Here is a 17,217-nt window from a genome sequence, read left to right as displayed (position 1 = left end):
CCGGCGCAAGGCAAGGCTAACCATCTCCACTGCCCTTTCTCGGGATTAATATGCGCATCCCCCTCCTCCGTAAAAGGCCCCGAGATGTCTAGCAGTAGATCCCCCCTTAAGTCCCCATCGTGTTCCGCTGGGCCCCCCGTCGTGGTAGTGTATGTATGTACTGGGCGGATGGCGGCACGCCGTGACAGAACGCTCTCTAAGCTTGTTCTCCAAAGGTTAAAAAACCCGGGCGCCGGACCTAATCTCGATAGTCCAGGGGAATCTCATTTCCATCCCGGTGCCGATATGCCCATCATCGATTTCTGTGGCGGGATTCCGTGTGTGGTCATTACGCTTGCACCGTTGAACTTTACCATGGCCCGTTTTCCCCGTCCTTGACATTTTTCCCACGCAAGACCCAGAAAATGCAGTGAAGGGCATCAAATCTTGAAGAAAAAAATTATTCGTGCCATTGGGTCGCGCGCCCAAACCCTGGGCTGGGATGCAACTTTTGGCGCCATCCATGATCCCCACACCCCATCAAGAGGGTGTGCCGATAGAGTTTCCTGCTAACAATGCCAGGCACACAGGACCGGAGCAAGGATTCTGGTTTTCGGTGAACGGGCTTCCTTTGGAGGGGAACACCATCATCCATGGCATGGAATCGAAAAACTGGGGAATGAAGAAGGAGATAATGTACGGATACGCTCTAGAAGAAAAATCAGTCGACAGCGGCGAGCGGAGGTTTTTTTCTCGCATTTATTCTCTGGGAAGATCTTCTGCCTTTACGCGGGCAACTCTACCCTAGAAGAGGTCTAATTCGCATGTACTCCGTACTGCCGTTCTTTCGTCATTGCCTGTTGGAAAATTTCCGCCCGGCTTGCTTGCTGTCTGCTTTGGCAGTGTATTTCTTCCCCCAGCGGTGAATCTAACGGGACCGAAAAATGCAGTGCGAATTCAGAAAGCTTGGTTGCTCTGGGCCCTGGCCAAAATGCTTCTTCTCCCATCCCACCATTATCGATTAACTCCTGTTCAAGATCCAGCAGTGACAAGATTCTCGATTTGCTATGGTGATCCCGTTGAAGATGCTTGGCTAGCGGCGTCTGGCGGTTGATGAGACGGTCAACTTTCGTCGTTAGTCTCAGGCCACTGATTGGTGTCTTTTCCAGAGGTGGCTTGAATTGGGCTGGTTCATATCTTCATGCTACAACCACGAATACCGGTCCAAAGAACCCCCCAAGCAAAACCACAAGATACAATTCCCCTGATGGGTGGTCGCACTGGCTAGGATGGATCGTGCTGGGGAAGCATGTACTCAAGTCATTGTATTCTCACACAACGCGCAAGACGCTAGAGGAGGGGCAGCAAGAAGAAAAGATCCGGCCGCGTGCGAGACCTGAGCGTTGTGCGCTTCAGCATCGTTGGTTTTTTTAGAACGAAGTACCTACATCAGCGGGAGACAATTCTGGGCGACCGTCTGCTGCTGAAAGGCCGTCCGTGAGGCCCTGTCATGGATAACCCCATGTTCTACTATTGACAAGGTCTTTGGTTCTATCCTTCTGGGTATGGGTCGTTTGGCTGCGGGTGCAGGAAGGTAGACAAGGAACGGCACCAGAAAATTAAAATAAAAAATGGCAATACTTCAATATGTGCTCTCTATTAATGGGCAGCAACAACAAGTGGCCCGGAACTACAGTTACATTGACTCTCTTCCCATCGTACGTCTAGAACCGACCCGTCCGCACAAGTCGAAACAGACGCAGCTTGCTTGTTCTACTTACCACGCCGCAAGCAACCGGCTATTGAACGAGGATCTGACGAATCTCTGAATCATGATTGAGAGACCCATGCTGTTGGTCTAGGACACTTGTGCCCCCCCCCCCCCCGTCCCCAGAAACAATCAATGGTTCGCCGCGGCGGACCTTGTCCGGATCGTATCCTTTTTCGTGATTGTTTGTGACGACGGCAACGGCCGTGTCTGTGTGTGTGTGTGACGAACCAGCAGTGCCAAAGACAATGGGCGAAGGGTTTGCCAGAAGGGAGCAAGACATGTGGATCCGGTCTCTCAGCCATGCAGGAACGGAAAATGAGGCGTCGTCGGAGACAGCGGAGAGAAAGCTGACGAAAAAGGCCGGCAACAATGTTGGGATAAGACTCTAGACTAAGAGAGACCTGGAGGTCAGGGCGTAGCCAAACTCTGGATAAGTCGACTTGTCGGGATTTGACATATTTTATGCACAGCTGTCTGACAGAGTATACTCATATACTGCAGGCCAACCAGACAAGTCATCGCATCTCGCGAACTCTCCCATTGTCTTCCGCGAACCGGAGCAGGCCAGGTCCTTGCAGCGGGGCCGTCCGGCTCCCAGATGGTCTTTGCAGAGCAAGATCCGGAGCCGTGTCTCTTACTTGCATGTTGCATTGGGTTGGATGTCCGGTGAAATGAAGCCTTCTTCTTCGGCACGATCAAAAGAGGAAGAGAGAAGCAAGACCAGAACCGGCCCAGGGGTGTTGACGGAGCAAAGGATGAAGAGGGAAAAGAAGGTTTAGGCAGGCCTGCTAGAGAACGGTAATGCATGTCCCATGGCTATCGTGCAGGTCATCAGCAACAAGACGTGAGGAGACTGCCCAATAATCTCCACATGCAATATCGCTTGTTTTGGGGGTCCAGCAGCAGCTCCAGCTCCACGAGTGACTTTTCGCGTTTTGCTCGGAATGCAATGGATGCAATGGCTGCAATAGTTGACACATCGCTGCCATTATTTTGTAAGATTGCCTTCTCCTGAGCACTTGCACGAGGACGGACGAATACGCCGCAGCGGCCGACGACAGCACCGGTGAGGTTCGCTCAGTCCGAGCACTCTGGTAGTTTAATGAGACAAGTCCACTACGAGTTGAAAGCTGTCTCTTGGAACAGCAAGACGCGCAGCTCGGACGGCCGTGGCTGACTGACTGCCAAAGCCATATACTTGCAGCAGGCAAGACCGTTGAGGCTGCGAGGAGGAGAACTACAATTCGTGAAAGTAGACGCCGCGACGCCAATAGTCAGTGGGTAAAAAAGGTCGTAGGGTCGTCGTCGAAAGCCTGTGCAACAACGTGGCTCTCGACTTGGGGCACATCGGATATGCTCCCTTTCTCGACAAGCGTCGATTTCGCGACGAAGGGTACTGGATAAGTTCGGCTCGTCATCTCATCAAGAGGCTCGTGTTGTGCCCCTGAAAGAATGCAGAGCGCGCCTTTTTCCGATGTGACGCTGTTGCCATCAGCTGAGGGTCGAAATGCAGGTCCGAGTCCCTGGGCAGTGAAGTCGGTGACAGTAGCGGCCGATGGATCGGCAGGCTTATCGAGTACGTTGATATGGCGTAGGAAAGTACCCGTAGACTCAGAGACTGTACAGATAGTGTAGGTATTCACGGTATTGTACGAAAGCAACTTGCTTTGCCTGCCAGCTGCCACAAGCACGCTCGGACCGTCACAGCTCCCGGTCGTGGAGAACATCAACCGTTGGAAGCGAGCCGTTGATGGGATGTGTCGTGGGCTTCAGACACGCTGCATTCCTCGTCAAGACTCAAGCTCCAGAGTCAAGACCCTATAACGTTGTTTCCAGCCTTGTCTTCTGGTCACACGGAGTGGTCCGCGGCCGCATTTGTCTGAGTGTGAGAGAAACAAAGGAGATTGATAAGTCCAAGACAGTGGAGGCCGTCACGCTTTAGCGTAGTTAGCCATCAACAGATTGCATTCAGAACAACGCACCTTTTCATCTCAGTCCATTCCCGGCCAGTATGATGGGATGCCATAGCACACATGCGACAATAGGCCAGCGAGGGACTGCGGCATCTCAGCAAATTTCGTACATAGCTCGCCAATGGTCGCCCTCTGAATGTGATCGTGCGCGTAGTCAGTGTCGTGCGGCCTGCCGCGGTTCTGGGTGAAAAAGGTACGAATCGACAGAGAAAGCGAGAGCCATGCAGGAAGGTCGGAACAAAGTGGATGACGCGAGAAAGAAGCTAGGGCCACTAGCCAAGCCAGAAGTTGACTGGCTAGCAAAGATGTGGAGTGGGGATCGGGTAGTTTTCTGCCCTAAATGTTAGGCAAAGGTCACCTACACGAAAAGCGCTGCAGTACGTACTCTGCTTATGTCCACTTTGGAAACTGCGTGTCGCTGCCGCAGAATTGCTGGCAGGGCCCTGCCAACTGTGAAACTTGCCTGGCGCATTGCTTCAGAAATCAGCTTTGGCTACCAAAATCAAGCGCTAATCCGCTTATAGTATCGTCCCTCTATCAAAGTTGCAACTGTAACCACTGCCCCCCTTTCGCTTATCTCACGCCCCTCCAACTCGCGTGCCTCTCTCGCCAGGAACGCTTGCTTTCATCGAGTCACGACGTCCCGCCAGCCCGACCTACCTATCACACTACACCGCGTACAGCGAAGATCAGAATCGCCCAACACGGGATGATTCGCTGCCGCGAGCTACGATGTAGACCAAAGAAGTGTCCGGCAACACTGGTGGTGGCTTTGGCCCTCCGTCGTGCCAGGATTCATTGGACGGCCTTACACCAATTAGGGCGATATGCCTTCAGGCTTTCCGAATAACCTCTCGACAATATCACAGGCTGACAGGCCAGGTTTTGCGGCCAAATGGCGCTCGTCCCCTCAGCAGCTTTCATGCACATCACTCTACACTTTCATACTGGTCCACGATTTTCGCTCCGCCTGCATGCTCTACGTTAGTCTCCCAACGACTGCACCTGCTGGTTACTGTTGAAATGGTCACCACTCACAATGACTGGGCAGTCAAAGTATGCTCCGACTGCGCCATCATTTATCCGCACGGTTCTCTGTGTTCTTCCCAGCATCTGCACGGTGTCGTCAATGGGGTCGCTTGAATCGTGTCTTGATATTGAACTGAGTGACTGACTAGGAACAGAACACGATTTCGGCCATGTGGAGAATATCGGGCTCCAGAGCCATCCCGTTTTCGACTCTTGCCATCCGATCCGGGCCAAGGCCTCAATACCTGACCGTTACGGTGGCCTTACGGAACACCGTCCTCACTTTCTGCTCAGTGCGGACATGAACTCGATAGAGTGGACCTTTCGGGGATTAAACCGACATCATCCTTCGTACGGGACCAACAAAAACAAGAACTCGGTAATGCGATACTCTTTGCTCGTTTTCTTTCAGAATCGCTGCAGTCGGTTCCACAAAGCTGCGATCCGCCGCGAAGGAGGGCAAAGGCCGCCTTCGATATGGATCCAGGATGGGCAGGTTCATGGCCCATGGGTCAAGTCGGGAGCAAGACACGACGTTGGAATGGAGGCGACGGCCGAACCTCGGACGGCAGCGCTGTACCTCTCTATGCAAGGTACGAGATCTCAAGCATCAGCCTGCGGTCCTGCACTGCTCTTGACAAGACGGCAAACCGGCCTTGTTGCGCGGTGGAGGGAGCCGTCGGCGGGATGTTGTTCATGGATGATGGACCATGGTTGTGGCTGTTTGATCATCCTGCCAGAATGCGACGCACGCTACCCCGAGCTTTCTGAAACTCCAAGCCAGCAGATGCCAGCTGCACGTCGCCTGCCTCACGCCTGAACACCCTCCCCCGCCGAGTACGCAGAATTCGTACACTAATCGCTGTGTAGACTCGTAGCTTTCGCCTTTGTCTTCGGCGTGGGCGAGGATAATGGTTGTATGGTTGCTAAGTTCCTGACAAGGCAAGCCCACGCTAGAACTAGGTCGAGGTCCGGGTCCGGGTCTTGAGAAGACGGCGACCAGCTTTCCCACCTCGCCTGATCGTCCCGCTACCCTGGCCGACTTCAGTGCGTTCGGTCAGGATGGGAGAGTTCATGTTGACCGCTGTCGACCTCCCGCACGGCCAGGCATCACCCGCTTGTCTGGGAACTGTCGTCTATCGCCCTCCCTTCCCTTCAGCACGAGTTGCACTCCATCCCTCTACCGCCCGTACCCGTACTCTGTACTCCGTACATGCCACGGTGAAGAGAGGTCGTTCAGGTGATGGAATTCACGGTTCGGGGTCCCGGACTGGGGTTGAACTCGGGCAAGCGATGAGGACGGAGACACGGCCTAAATAGGAAGCTCTTCCGCTGGGTCGAATGCCATGATACCATCTGCAAAGCCCCTCCGTAATCTTAAATGTTTACCGTCTTCTGCATTCTTGGTGGTAGCGGCAAACAAAAGAGGGGCATCGGGAAGCTTTGGAAGAATCAACGACGATCATTCTCCCCCTGACAGGTGCATCCTGTCCCGCGCGGACAGCATCGTGAGACTTTCGTCAACGGAGAATGCGGTGACGGGGATAAGGCAAGCCAGGCAAGGGAAGTTCGGCCGGGATGCGTGCCGCTTCTGGACTGCGCATAGGCCATTTCCTAAGCTGGCCGTCACATTCATGTCCTTGGGAAGCTGGGACGAAATGGACGAATCAGTCGAGTTATTCAGTCGAGTTACTGAGGCAATCGTTGCCTGCTGCTATTTTGAGTCTCCAAGCGGTCCCAAGTTTGTCGAAGCTCGGCCGTCGCAAGAAGCCCAAAACAAGCGCTCTCAAGTTCCAATGCTGGTGCGAACACGGGTAGAGCAACTTGTAAGCGATTCAGGTCCCCAGTAGCTGGGTATCCGTACGCTGCGCACGCGGCACAAGGTTGTTGATGTCCACTCTTTTTCGAAAAAAGACATCATGTGGGAAAAGAGAAGCAGAGACTCAGACTCGAGATTCAGAGACAAAGCGTAACGCCTGAGGAATGCGGTAAAATGGATTCGTCTCCACCAAACAAACCACTGACGGAGCTTTTTTTTGCTTCGGGCGTGGAGTACCATGCACTAAGCAACATCTATCCGTTGAGGAAAGAATGGTGATCAAGTCTAGACCCCTCGAGGCCGGGATGCTGGATTAGTATCATTCGTCATATCATGGGCCTGTTTGACCAGTGAGCGACCCAAGCATGCTCATGGATCACACACATACACACACACACACACACACACACAATGGGCCAAGCACCAGCAAGCGGAAAAAGGAAGAGGAGCGTGATGCCGTGGTCACTCAAAGTGAGGCCCTTGGGGCCCAGCGTCTGTCGGGATAGTGCCAGTCGGGTTCTGCTGACTGATGCCGTGTGGGCAGCTGTGGGCAGTTTCAGAAATGGACCCTGGTGGATTCGGCCTAAGCTTAAGCCGCAGAAGCCAATGATATTCCTGAAGAGCTTGCCCTGTAGGCGCTAGGAGCATCTCAGCCTTTTCATTGGTTCCCTCAGATTCATTCCATGATGTTCAAGTGGGGCGTCCCGTTCTCGCTCCCACCTCACCTGCCCCTCCCCTGCCTGTCTGCTCTTGTCCTGTCCTGCCTGCCTGCGCTTGCTGCCAGCTGCCGCCCCTCTCCCAGCGTTTGGCCTGGTCTCCTTCCCGTCCCACCTCCAGACCACACCAAGCACCACACACCACACACACATATCCCGTCTACTCCGTACCCAACCACCAACGTACTCCATATACCACTTGCGCATGCACACGACCAATCCGCCCACGCTTACCCTTACTCGCATCACACTGGTCAACATGGGCCAGAAATAGCTTTTGCTTTTTTGAGATCACTGCCCATTCATCTGGGAATCGTTGCACGGCACATGCGGGAGTGAGATCGGGTCGCAGAACCTTCGGCCGCCTCGCCCCAGTACAGTGTGCGCCTGGCGGCTGCTGAGATTACCTGCGAGCCTTTCACCTCGACCATGGTCCATCTCGGCTTCACACCGCATCAGCAGATCTCCTATTTTATTCTCTCTCCTCATCATCCCGCCTAGCTCGCGCGGGGCTCCGGCCGCCAGCAGGTCGAGGTCCTTGCCGCCGGCACAGTATTCGTGGTCGAGGAAACAGGAATAGAAACATCCCAGCCGACCAAAGTGATGTGCTCGCCTGCCTGCATAGACTTGGGACATCATGCATGGAAACATTGCCCTCCTTGCTGCCAGGCTTGCCTGTGATGGGGATGGCCATTCGTCTGGCAATGGCACGCTACGAGGAACGACTCCAGCCATGAGATGAAACTTGAACCTCCGAGAAGGAGCGTGAGAGACGAGGATCTGGGTATATCGGCAGTCGACCTCGCTGGGGCCTCGGCGACCTCGCGCTACCGCCGTCCATTATTTCTCCGGCGGCGGCTGGTCGACGGTAGCCGTCACTCGCCACCACCGGCCTACCTGCCGCTCACCTGTCAAATCTGCACAATAATTCCCGACCATTGTGGGCGAGTTCCACCAGCCTACAGGCTACTGCAAAGGAAAAAGAGACTTTTTTTTCGGACTTTTACCACAGGGCCCGATGCGTTGTTCATATCCTGGTTGACACCGGTCATGACGACTGACTGCAGTTCAAGGAAGCAGATACGAATACATCTGACCAACTCTACCCTTGAACTCAAAAAGCACGTCGAGTTCCCTGGATCCGGTTCAGTGGAGATGGGAAAGGCTGCCAAACCCAGAGCAACTCTGAAACAACAGGGAAGGGACGGCCGATCTTCCTCGCCTCGCTGAGTCGACGAAACATGACATTTTCGACGTCGACTTGTCCTCGACCCGCGTCGTGGCTGGTGGTAGTGGTGGTGGTGGTGGTGGTGGTGGTGGGCATACACGACAACCTCAGGGACACTGGCGCCCAGCAGCCGTGCCGGCCGCGCTCCCCCATGGCGAAGTATGATTCGTGCATGAACCAGCCTGTACGGTGTGGTTCTCTCTCCCTAATCCCTATCCGCACCAGCTGCGGTGACGGCGGAGAAGAAGTGTAAACGATGCGACAGCAGCATGCACCCAGCCATCTATTTCCACCGCGGTTTCCATCAACAAGTTTCCCCCACCCTCGATACGACAATGCCTAGTTCGCTTTGCGCAAACCACGGGCAGAAGCTCGTGTTGATGTCAACCCGCAGGCCTTCTCCAGTTTTCCCTGCAACCGGCGGGCTTGTTCACAGGGCTTCGCCGCTTTCCTAGCTTTTCTAGCTTTCCTGGGTGGTCTGGAAGGGTGCAAGTGTGCTTGGAGCCAATGTTGTGCAGCACCCGAAACACGGCGAGAGGGGCGGTTTTCAGGTACATGAAACACGGGCGACGACTTTCTAGGGACATGTCACATCGTCTTCCAGAACGACTTGAGGCAGCGATCGGCCGTTTATGTCAGCTTTGAACATGCTCGCTCAGCTCTTGGAGGTTGCTAAACGAAAGGGATCTCCCCAGCAAGGCTGGGCCTGGACAACCGCACTTGCGTTCAACTCACAGTCCCTTTGCAGGGTATCTGTCGTTGGTGCGTTCCGGTTGGCTCAACTGAGGTCCGACACCTCTCATGGGATCCATACTATCAACAACCAGAAGCTGCCAAAGTGGCTGTTCCAAGCATGCCTTCCTTCGACGGGCTCCGCTGTCACGGATCCTATGATGGGAACGGACGGTCGACCGGGAGATCTAGTGTACACGGACTGGTGCTTCTTTTTCCTATACTCGAGCCTCGCGAGCTTCGATAGACACGGAGACAAACAGCTAGACAGCTAGACAAGCATCTGTGGCTTGCCTGACTGCGCTTGATCCCGTATGAACTAGCTATGAAGTTCCGCTATATCTTCTTCTCGAATCATGCTAGTCGCCAGCCTTGTCCTCTCGTGTACATACGGTGTGCGGACGCCGTCGACCCCGTACTCGGAGCAAAGACCCGGAACAATATCACATCGCCGACCTCTAGATGCGGACGAGGCAACAACTGGCCAATGCCAGCTCCCAACTTGGATATACGGGACCTAGCTTACTAGGTGCTCTTTTTTTGGCCTTACCTCAAACTTGACGGCTTCTGCCATCGAGTCTTTTACCCATACCTCCTTCACCTCTACCGCCCACCGCTCTTGTTTCATATCGCCATGCTTGTTTCGCCGCCTAGCAGTCCCATGAACACAAAGATCTGTGCCAGGGCCAATCCGATTCCCACCTCCCGCCCACGCACCGTCCTTCTCTTTTCAGTCCTCGTCCGAAGCGATAAACACCAGAGTCTAGTCGGTTCCTGCACAGCATGGATGGCGCACGCCTTCACCCACTCTGGCGATGTGCTTTGACGCCGTGCCCGAGTTGCACAGGTACCACTCGGGCAGATGTCTGAAACATTGACAGACGAGATATCCAGTCTTTCTCGTAACTAACAGACGTTCTGCTTCTCTGTCTCTCTCTGGCGCCCATTGTCGTCCCCACCATCAGCCGCCACTGCGTCGCCTTCACTTGCCCTCGTGGGCATGCCATGCCACATGCCTCGACTGCTTTAGTCCGCGTCTGTGGACGAGGAAGCGCCGACATAGCCTCTCAAGCTGCATGGAATCCTTCCATCTCTCTTCATCTCGTAACCGAGCTTTGCCTCTGTAGCCGGTTGTTCCTACCCGTCTGCCCGTCGTCCGCCCTTCTCAGGTAAATCGTGAGATCCCGTCATGTCAGATCCTGCCTGCCACGGCCACACTAACCACAACTTTCCCAAACGAACTGCTGCGGCTACTGAACTGACAAGTCGGCATCAAGCCTGCTTGACCTTGCCAACTATCTGGGCAAACGTTCCTCCCGCTTTCCGCCACAGACCACAGGTGTGTCCCCTACCCGCCTCGAACAACCATGATCTTCCCAGATCCCCATCACAGCTGGACTGCTCTACCCTCCCTCGGCGTCGCCCCGCCGATGGACCCCTGGACGAAGAGATCGACTCCTGAAACTGCAGTCTTCGTCCGTCTGCGAATGCTATTGGTGTATGCCACCCTGAGGCATAAAGATCTGGTAGGCGCTCAGACTTGGGACACCGGCCGGAGGCAAGGAAGGGCCTCCCTCGCGTCGGGTTGACTCGTTGGTCCCCTGGAAAAAAGCAGAAAAAAGAACAAGAAGGCTACCTTGTTGGTCAGCGGCGGGCGTCTCCTCCGACTGGTTGATTGGAGGCGAGTGACTTCTTTCAACCCATGGTGTTGAAGAAGGAGAAGTCCACCAAGTCGCATTGCTACGGAGCTCTCTTCCCTGCACGTGGCGTTCCGTGAACTCTCGAGGGGAAGGTTTGCCGAGTCTTTCATGCCCTCGACACTTGGCGCCGGCAAGGCTAGGTCGATCACCAGGGTTGAAGGGGTTGGAAACCAACTCTTTTGGGGGCGAAGGAACCTGGGAAAGCTGGGAAGCAGATAGAATAGATGGTACTCAGGCCATGGTAAGCTGTGCTACTTTGCCATTCGGTCTTGTGACCGAGGGATGATTTGGGAGTGGCCAGTGGCAACGGGGACAGGCGAAGGGGCAACCTATCTACGGATAGATACCCTTCGTTGTCTAAAGACGTCTAGCTGCAGTATTAGGACAGCCGTCGACGGCCCTGGTCCATGATGTTCAGCAGATCTATCCCGCCACCTCTTGTCTGTTCCTCTAGCCGGTACGGTCCTGCTCGCGGTGCCGATGACCTTGACTATACGTGGGCGTCGAGCTTCACTCCATTCCCTCGGTTCGGACGGGGGACCCTCCATCATCCCCGGGTATAGCTTCTCAGCATGACTCCAGAACGCATAATGAACCTGCCCTGTCTTTTGATATATGCTGGCTTCCGCTTTGCTCGATAGTGGGCCGCCTTCCCCCCAGCGGCTTTGCCTGCCGTTATGTGCGAGGGCCCCGGATGGTCCCAGATTCATGGGAAGAGCAGGTAGGTATGCTGCCGTACGGAGGGAATCAGATCACACGGCGAGTCGTGAACGCGTGGAAAAGCACCGCGTGGTGGTACGTGGGGTTTGATTGACGGGAAAGGGCGGCTGCGGGATGCCTTTGCCTGTTTCTGGCAAATGTACCGGGCGAGGAATATAGATAGAGAAAATGGAGTATCCGTGACGGGGTCGATATGCTGCCACTTGCGCGCCGGCAATGCTCTTTCCTCTTTGCTTGGCTTGACCCGAATCGGCGGGATTGTAAAAGAGTTCCAGTTTCCATATCATTGTCCGCAATGTGCCGTGTGTTCGCCCCTTGGCCTTGTGTGATCTACACGATTTAAAGTTTAAAATCTCGTGCTTCTAGAATCTCTTTTTTGCAAAAGCCAGCAAATGGCATTTCTCTCGGGACGAAAATGGGCGAGAGAGATTAGGCGAGAGTTGTGACTGACTCTTGTGCCTTCTTTCGGGTCCCCGTCCCGGGTGGTGTTGTTGTTGTTGTTTCCCCCCCTTGACTTGCCTTGGCTCGACAAAGTTTCTCGCACGCTCTGCTGACGGGACCACCGTGTGTGACCTGCCTCAAAGCTGGCCAGGCTCTCACCATCCTGTCATGCTGTTCTTGTTGTTGTTGTTTTTCAGCTGGAGTGAGGCGGACTGACCGAACTGACTGTCCCCGTGCGGAAGGAGATGGAGGGGAGGGAGGGTTGAGGAAAGGAGTGCAACTCGCCCCAAATCGGTTGCTCGATAAACTTTCTTTGTTGGGGTTGCGTGGTCGGATGGGGGGACCACGGATATGCGTGTGGGAAAAGCCCGGATCTCTCTTTCTTCTGCAGTGTAGACCATTTCCTTTCTTTTGGTTCCTTGTTTTTTTTTTCAGATGTCAAAAGTTGGGTTTGGTTTGGCTGAAGTGGGCAACGTAGTTTGAGCATTGGACATGTAGTACGTACGTACGTGTGTATGTGTTTGGTGAGTTTGACTCGGGGTTCTCCTTTGGTTGATCTGATGTTGGGCGGACCTTGGATCGGATTGTGGGCGGACGGGCACCCACGCGGTGCAGAGACGGACGGATGAGGGGACGGAGAGGAGAGTAGGAGAGAGATGTGTGTGTGCAAGAGTAAGATAGTTCGCGGGTCTGGGGTGGCCCGTCCGCCCGGATTGGATTTTTTGCCCACGCGGCTTCCGAGTCCGAGGTGAGCCGAGTTATCGACTGACTTGATGTGTTCCGCGTGGGTAACAACCTCGGGCCCGGGAAGGCGAGAAAGACGTCGTTTGTCCCCTTAGTCAGTTGAAGGGTGTTGCGGTTCGTTGAGAGGAAAAGGATATCTGCGTGGCGAATAGCTGTCAAGCAACTTAGAACAACGGAGAGAGGTGTTTGCTTGGCACGGGCAATTTCCTTTCCCGTCTCGGAGAGGACCCCCAGCAGTGAGCTGACACGCTGTTGGGTTGAATGACTCTTGTGTTGATATGCAGTATGACGTTTAATGTACTTCACGATGACGACGTTGGCAACGACGACGATGACTTCAATTGCCGAATAGTGTTCTGTGTCAGTTTGCGGCCTACTCTTGTGTTGTCAAATGTCGTGTTTTGGCATGTGTTAGCTGACTTGAGCTGAGGATTTGACTCGTGAAGAGCCTCTCGGTTTGTCGATCATGTTCCGTTGTGGTTGATGTAAGAAGACTCGATATCCTTGGAAGACTGCACTTGATATCGAAGAGGAAGCATTTACGTAGGTTCTACTTTGGGCACGAAGTCTTACTCCTGATTCATGGTGACCGTTATTGAATGGACTGACGGTTTCTTGTTGTGAATGTGGCTTTTGAAGCGGGAAGACATTTCGCTTCAGAGACGTTACCATACTTGTATCTGCCTGAGAGTTATCGAGAATATCTAGGTGTCTTTCAAAGGCGTAAAGTTTGTAGGAGAAAGTCTCCCGTGTGTAATTTCCATGATCATGTGTTGATGTTTATGATGTTAGAGGCATGCTAAGTTCCACCATCATCAAATGTGCCCTCTTGAAATATGGATGCGATAGCTAGACAACATGGTATCAATCTCTATTCCTCAGCTATCGCTATCGTTACTCAGTACTCTGCTCTGGCGGACACTTTGTGTGATGGCACCCTGACAATCTACTTCTTCCTCTATTCATGGTTCAACTTTGGCCAAACTTATAAAGCAATAAGCTAGCTCCATCTATTGAGTGTCAACTCGGCTTCAGAGAGCGATTGTTGTTCTATAATCAGACGAATGCGGGTCCAGACTCTTTTTCTCGCCCACATACACACATTCTCTCTCGCGCACCTAATGGTGGTGATTTCGACGAATGCTACGAGCTATATCGAACCTATGGGCAATGCAAGGCCCCTGCTTACCTTGAGCCCATGCCGCAAACGAAGACATGTGATTCGAAAACGCAAGTTTGTATGAGAAACAATATCGAGAAGAGACTTGACGTCTACATGTACTTACCCGCAGTCTCCTCCGACGGCACCGTTCGTTACTGGCTGGCCCGGGCAGGAGCGTCCGAGCCATGCGCGTCTCTATGTCACTACATCGAGACAAAGTGTAGGACAGAATGACATGTGGCTTGAGTCTTGTCAAAGGTCTGGAACGTCTCGGTCGTGTTTGTATGTCATTCGTCAGCAAGATGGGCGAGCAAAATGAGGCTTACATAGCAGACTCTTCTGACGGGTAGATTTTAGCTTATGGCGAATAAACTGATATGCAGCGGAATACCCCATAGTCATGACCTCTATCCATTGAAATTCACTATAGAGTCTTATGGTGGCCTTCATTGGGCAAACCAGGCTTCCTTGGAAGTTGATTCATCATGAATCAGAGGTCTATCAGCCAGACTTGGCTCAGATTTGGCATCAGGGTTTCGAGACCCCTCGTGTTGCCTCTTGTAAACGGGGATATTGGAGACAAATTTCGGATAGAACGGAAACTCGAAGGCTTTTCTTGCTGCGACTTTGCAGAACATAGACCTGTGGTCAAACGTGAGCTTGCCAGGTCACCCTCCAAGGGGACTCGTCTTTGCCGCACCTTTGTTGTATCTACTCCACACGAGGCCTAAGGGGCTTTCTTTAATAATTTTAAGTTCAGCAGTGACATATTGTATTGTCATGGAGATTCATAGCTGAGATCTTAACTCCAGACATCGGTATACGAGGCCTAAATAGCAACACTCGGGGTATGAACAATATATAGAGAAGCACAACCAGTAGATGCATAGAGACAGCAGCCTAATACTACCAGATATCGGTCTGAGTACTAACTTTCAGTTCAATCCGACCTACCTATGAAAGATCGCTATTCTCGAGGGAACGTCAGAAGCATCGATATCTCTTCCAATGCAATGTTGATGGCCGTGACAGCACGACTAACACAGGAAAAGCATTTCATGCATCTGAATCAATGTAAACATGAAGTGATCTCAATCAAAAGCGCCCGAGAGCCGTTGATAGAAGCTCTAAGACACCACCCCACACGACGGATCACCCCCTACGACGGATCACCCAATTCGGTACAATTCAGTCAAAAACCACTAATTCTACCTACTTCATTTTATAATATAAAAAATATATAAAAAATACTCTTAAATATAGAATATACAGTTTCCTTACTAAAATAATTTTTATAAATTATAATCTATTATAATTATTAAGATATTATTAAGTTAAATATAATGTTTTTTACTATATAAAAATACGATTTCTAACTTTATAAAAAATAAATAAAGTTAAGTATTTTAAAATACGAGAATTTTTAAAATATTTTTCTAAGCTTAAATATACTATTTTTAGCGTTATACTAATTACATAAGCTTAGGAAATTTAAGTTTTTATAAATACTACTTATTATAATATAACTTAATATTTCTATATAATAATACTTATATTACTAATAAAAAACTATTTATATAAGTATAATATAAATCTATTAAAAATAATCCACTTTAAAATTTTATTTTTTCTAATAAATAAAAGAGTTATATAATATAGTATAATGTTAGTATTTATATGGAAATTACTAGTAAACACTAACATTTAAAGACATATTTTAAATCTAATATTATTATATAATATAATATAAAAATAATTTTTTAAAATATTTTTCTATACTAATTATATTTTTTTATAGCTTATGTATTTTTTGAAATATTTATTTTTTAATTATTTATATATATATGGAATAGCGGTTTTGGCTGAATGTGGCCGAATTGGGTGATCCGTCGTAGGGGGTGATCCGTCGTGTGGGGTGGTGTCTTAAGACTTGCTGCTCCTAATAATGGACACACCGCAAACGATATCAACTAACGTCGCCTCGCGTCCACTCAAGGGGTCAGACCTTCCGGGACAACCAGCAGGCGTGATTATTTTTATAACATGCAAAGCCACATAGTGCTGCTACACGTCCAAATAGGGTCTCTTCTAGCCAAAGCATACGAGCAAGTCAAAACGTCGTCACCCCCGCCCCCGTCGCCCTGAACTCCACACAAACCCACACATCTAGCATGCTCGCGAATCCACCAAAACTTCAAAAACATACAACACCAGGTATTCGCTGGTCGTCACCGACCCAACTACTAATCCGGCCCTCATTGGCTTATCTATGGGAGAGCGGACGGGATCCCGAGTTTTCCAATGGGTATGGTCGTATGTGGTTGTATGAGGTTGTCAAGCTGTCCATAGATCCGGACTATTGCAATGAGACAAGAGCGCCACAGCTTTAGCGCAATGGAAACACCTCCAAACAGCTGTGAATACGTAGAAGTGTATTCTTATTTTCAATCTCTGATCGCTATTACTTTGTTTGCGGGTTGAGAACATAACGCACTTAACGCTTCTTTTGCAGTGTTAGACGCAGCATCCACCACTCATCAAGTTGTTCTTCGCATTTGCGAGAGCCATGGAAACCTCATTTGACCGATGAACTTCCTGACCATGCGGATATATGGCTTGAGAGCTCAAGTTTCCGTGTCTTACTCAAAGTCGATGAAATCCGGAAACATGCGTGGTTGAGAGTGAGTCCCTCGGCTTGGTACTTCGTCAGTGTTCCCCTCGGGTGTAGAAATGTCTAAGCCATGAACCAAAGGCCAAAAGTCCGAGATTGAATCAGACTGGAGATAACTTCAGAGAACTCTAGCCATTCAGTATGCCTACTCGTACTTTGATGAGCCCTAGAAAGAGAATTATGCCCTGACGCAGCTGGGCTCTCATGTGGTTCCTCCGCCCGCCTCCTGCCTTCCGTGGCATACTTGGCTGAAATAACATCTTTCTGCGGGTAACAGAACTTTTAGTACCACGACGTAAACGTAGATTCACATAGAGCACAATCGTCGATATAAGTCACTTGCTTTCTTACCCTCAGAAGTTTACACTGGAGGCGGCGCGATGTCTTTTTAAGTGTCCTAGGCCATCAATGTCCTGACACAAACAAAAACCAGCACCATTGATAATTCGATGAAAAGATTTGCTGGAAGTCTGCATGTCAACGCACCAGAACCTCTGAGTTGATTTTTGCGGGGCTAGACGAAGTCCCATGC

General features: G+C 51.4%; 6 protein-coding genes across 6 annotated transcripts; 2 read left to right on the top strand and 4 right to left on the bottom strand.

The window, feature by feature from the left end:
• Nucleotides 1-3,164: 3,164 nt before the first annotated feature.
• Nucleotides 3,165-4,195, bottom strand: CTAM01_05826 (uncharacterized protein; the record flags this gene model as incomplete). The annotated part of the gene is made up of 3 exons (XM_060521856.1): nt 3,165-3,368; nt 3,834-3,986; nt 4,109-4,195. 3 exons carry the CDS (start codon nt 4,193-4,195, stop codon nt 3,165-3,167), a joined length of 444 nt encoding a protein of 147 aa, XP_060383525.1.
• A 423-nt stretch (nt 4,196-4,618) lies between these two features.
• CTAM01_05825 (uncharacterized protein) lies at nt 4,619-5,572 on the top strand (the record flags this gene model as incomplete). Its single annotated transcript, XM_060521855.1, has 3 exons — nt 4,619-4,706; nt 4,908-5,345; nt 5,493-5,572. 3 exons carry the CDS (start codon nt 4,619-4,621, stop codon nt 5,570-5,572), a joined length of 606 nt encoding a protein of 201 aa, XP_060383524.1.
• Nucleotides 5,573-7,578: 2,006 nt separating this feature from the next.
• On the bottom strand, nt 7,579-8,226 carry CTAM01_05824 (uncharacterized protein; the record flags this gene model as incomplete). The annotated part of the gene is made up of 2 exons (XM_060521854.1): nt 7,579-8,067; nt 8,185-8,226. 2 exons carry the CDS (start codon nt 8,224-8,226, stop codon nt 7,579-7,581), a joined length of 531 nt encoding a protein of 176 aa, XP_060383523.1.
• Nucleotides 8,227-8,401: 175 nt separating this feature from the next.
• Nucleotides 8,402-8,689, bottom strand: CTAM01_05823 (uncharacterized protein; the record flags this gene model as incomplete). Its single annotated transcript, XM_060521853.1, has 1 exon — nt 8,402-8,689. The coding sequence occupies one exon, from the start codon at nt 8,687-8,689 to the stop codon at nt 8,402-8,404; it is 288 nt and encodes a 95-aa protein (XP_060383522.1).
• Nucleotides 8,690-10,252: 1,563 nt separating this feature from the next.
• On the top strand, nt 10,253-10,420 carry CTAM01_05822 (uncharacterized protein; the record flags this gene model as incomplete). Its single annotated transcript, XM_060521852.1, has 1 exon — nt 10,253-10,420. One exon carries the CDS (start codon nt 10,253-10,255, stop codon nt 10,418-10,420), a length of 168 nt encoding a protein of 55 aa, XP_060383521.1.
• A 99-nt stretch (nt 10,421-10,519) lies between these two features.
• On the bottom strand, nt 10,520-10,867 carry CTAM01_05821 (uncharacterized protein; the record flags this gene model as incomplete). Its single annotated transcript, XM_060521851.1, has 1 exon — nt 10,520-10,867. A coding segment is annotated over one exon (348 nt), but the record flags the coding sequence as incomplete, so codon positions are not given.
• Between the last annotated feature and the right edge of the window lie 6,350 nt (nt 10,868-17,217).

Source organism: Colletotrichum tamarilloi, assembly GCF_030869305.1.
Source record: "Colletotrichum tamarilloi strain Tom-12 chromosome Unknown Scaffold_15.1, whole genome shotgun sequence".
Classification (NCBI taxonomy): domain Eukaryota; kingdom Fungi; phylum Ascomycota; class Sordariomycetes; order Glomerellales; family Glomerellaceae; genus Colletotrichum; species Colletotrichum tamarilloi.
This window is presented reverse-complemented; position numbering and strand designations above follow the sequence as displayed.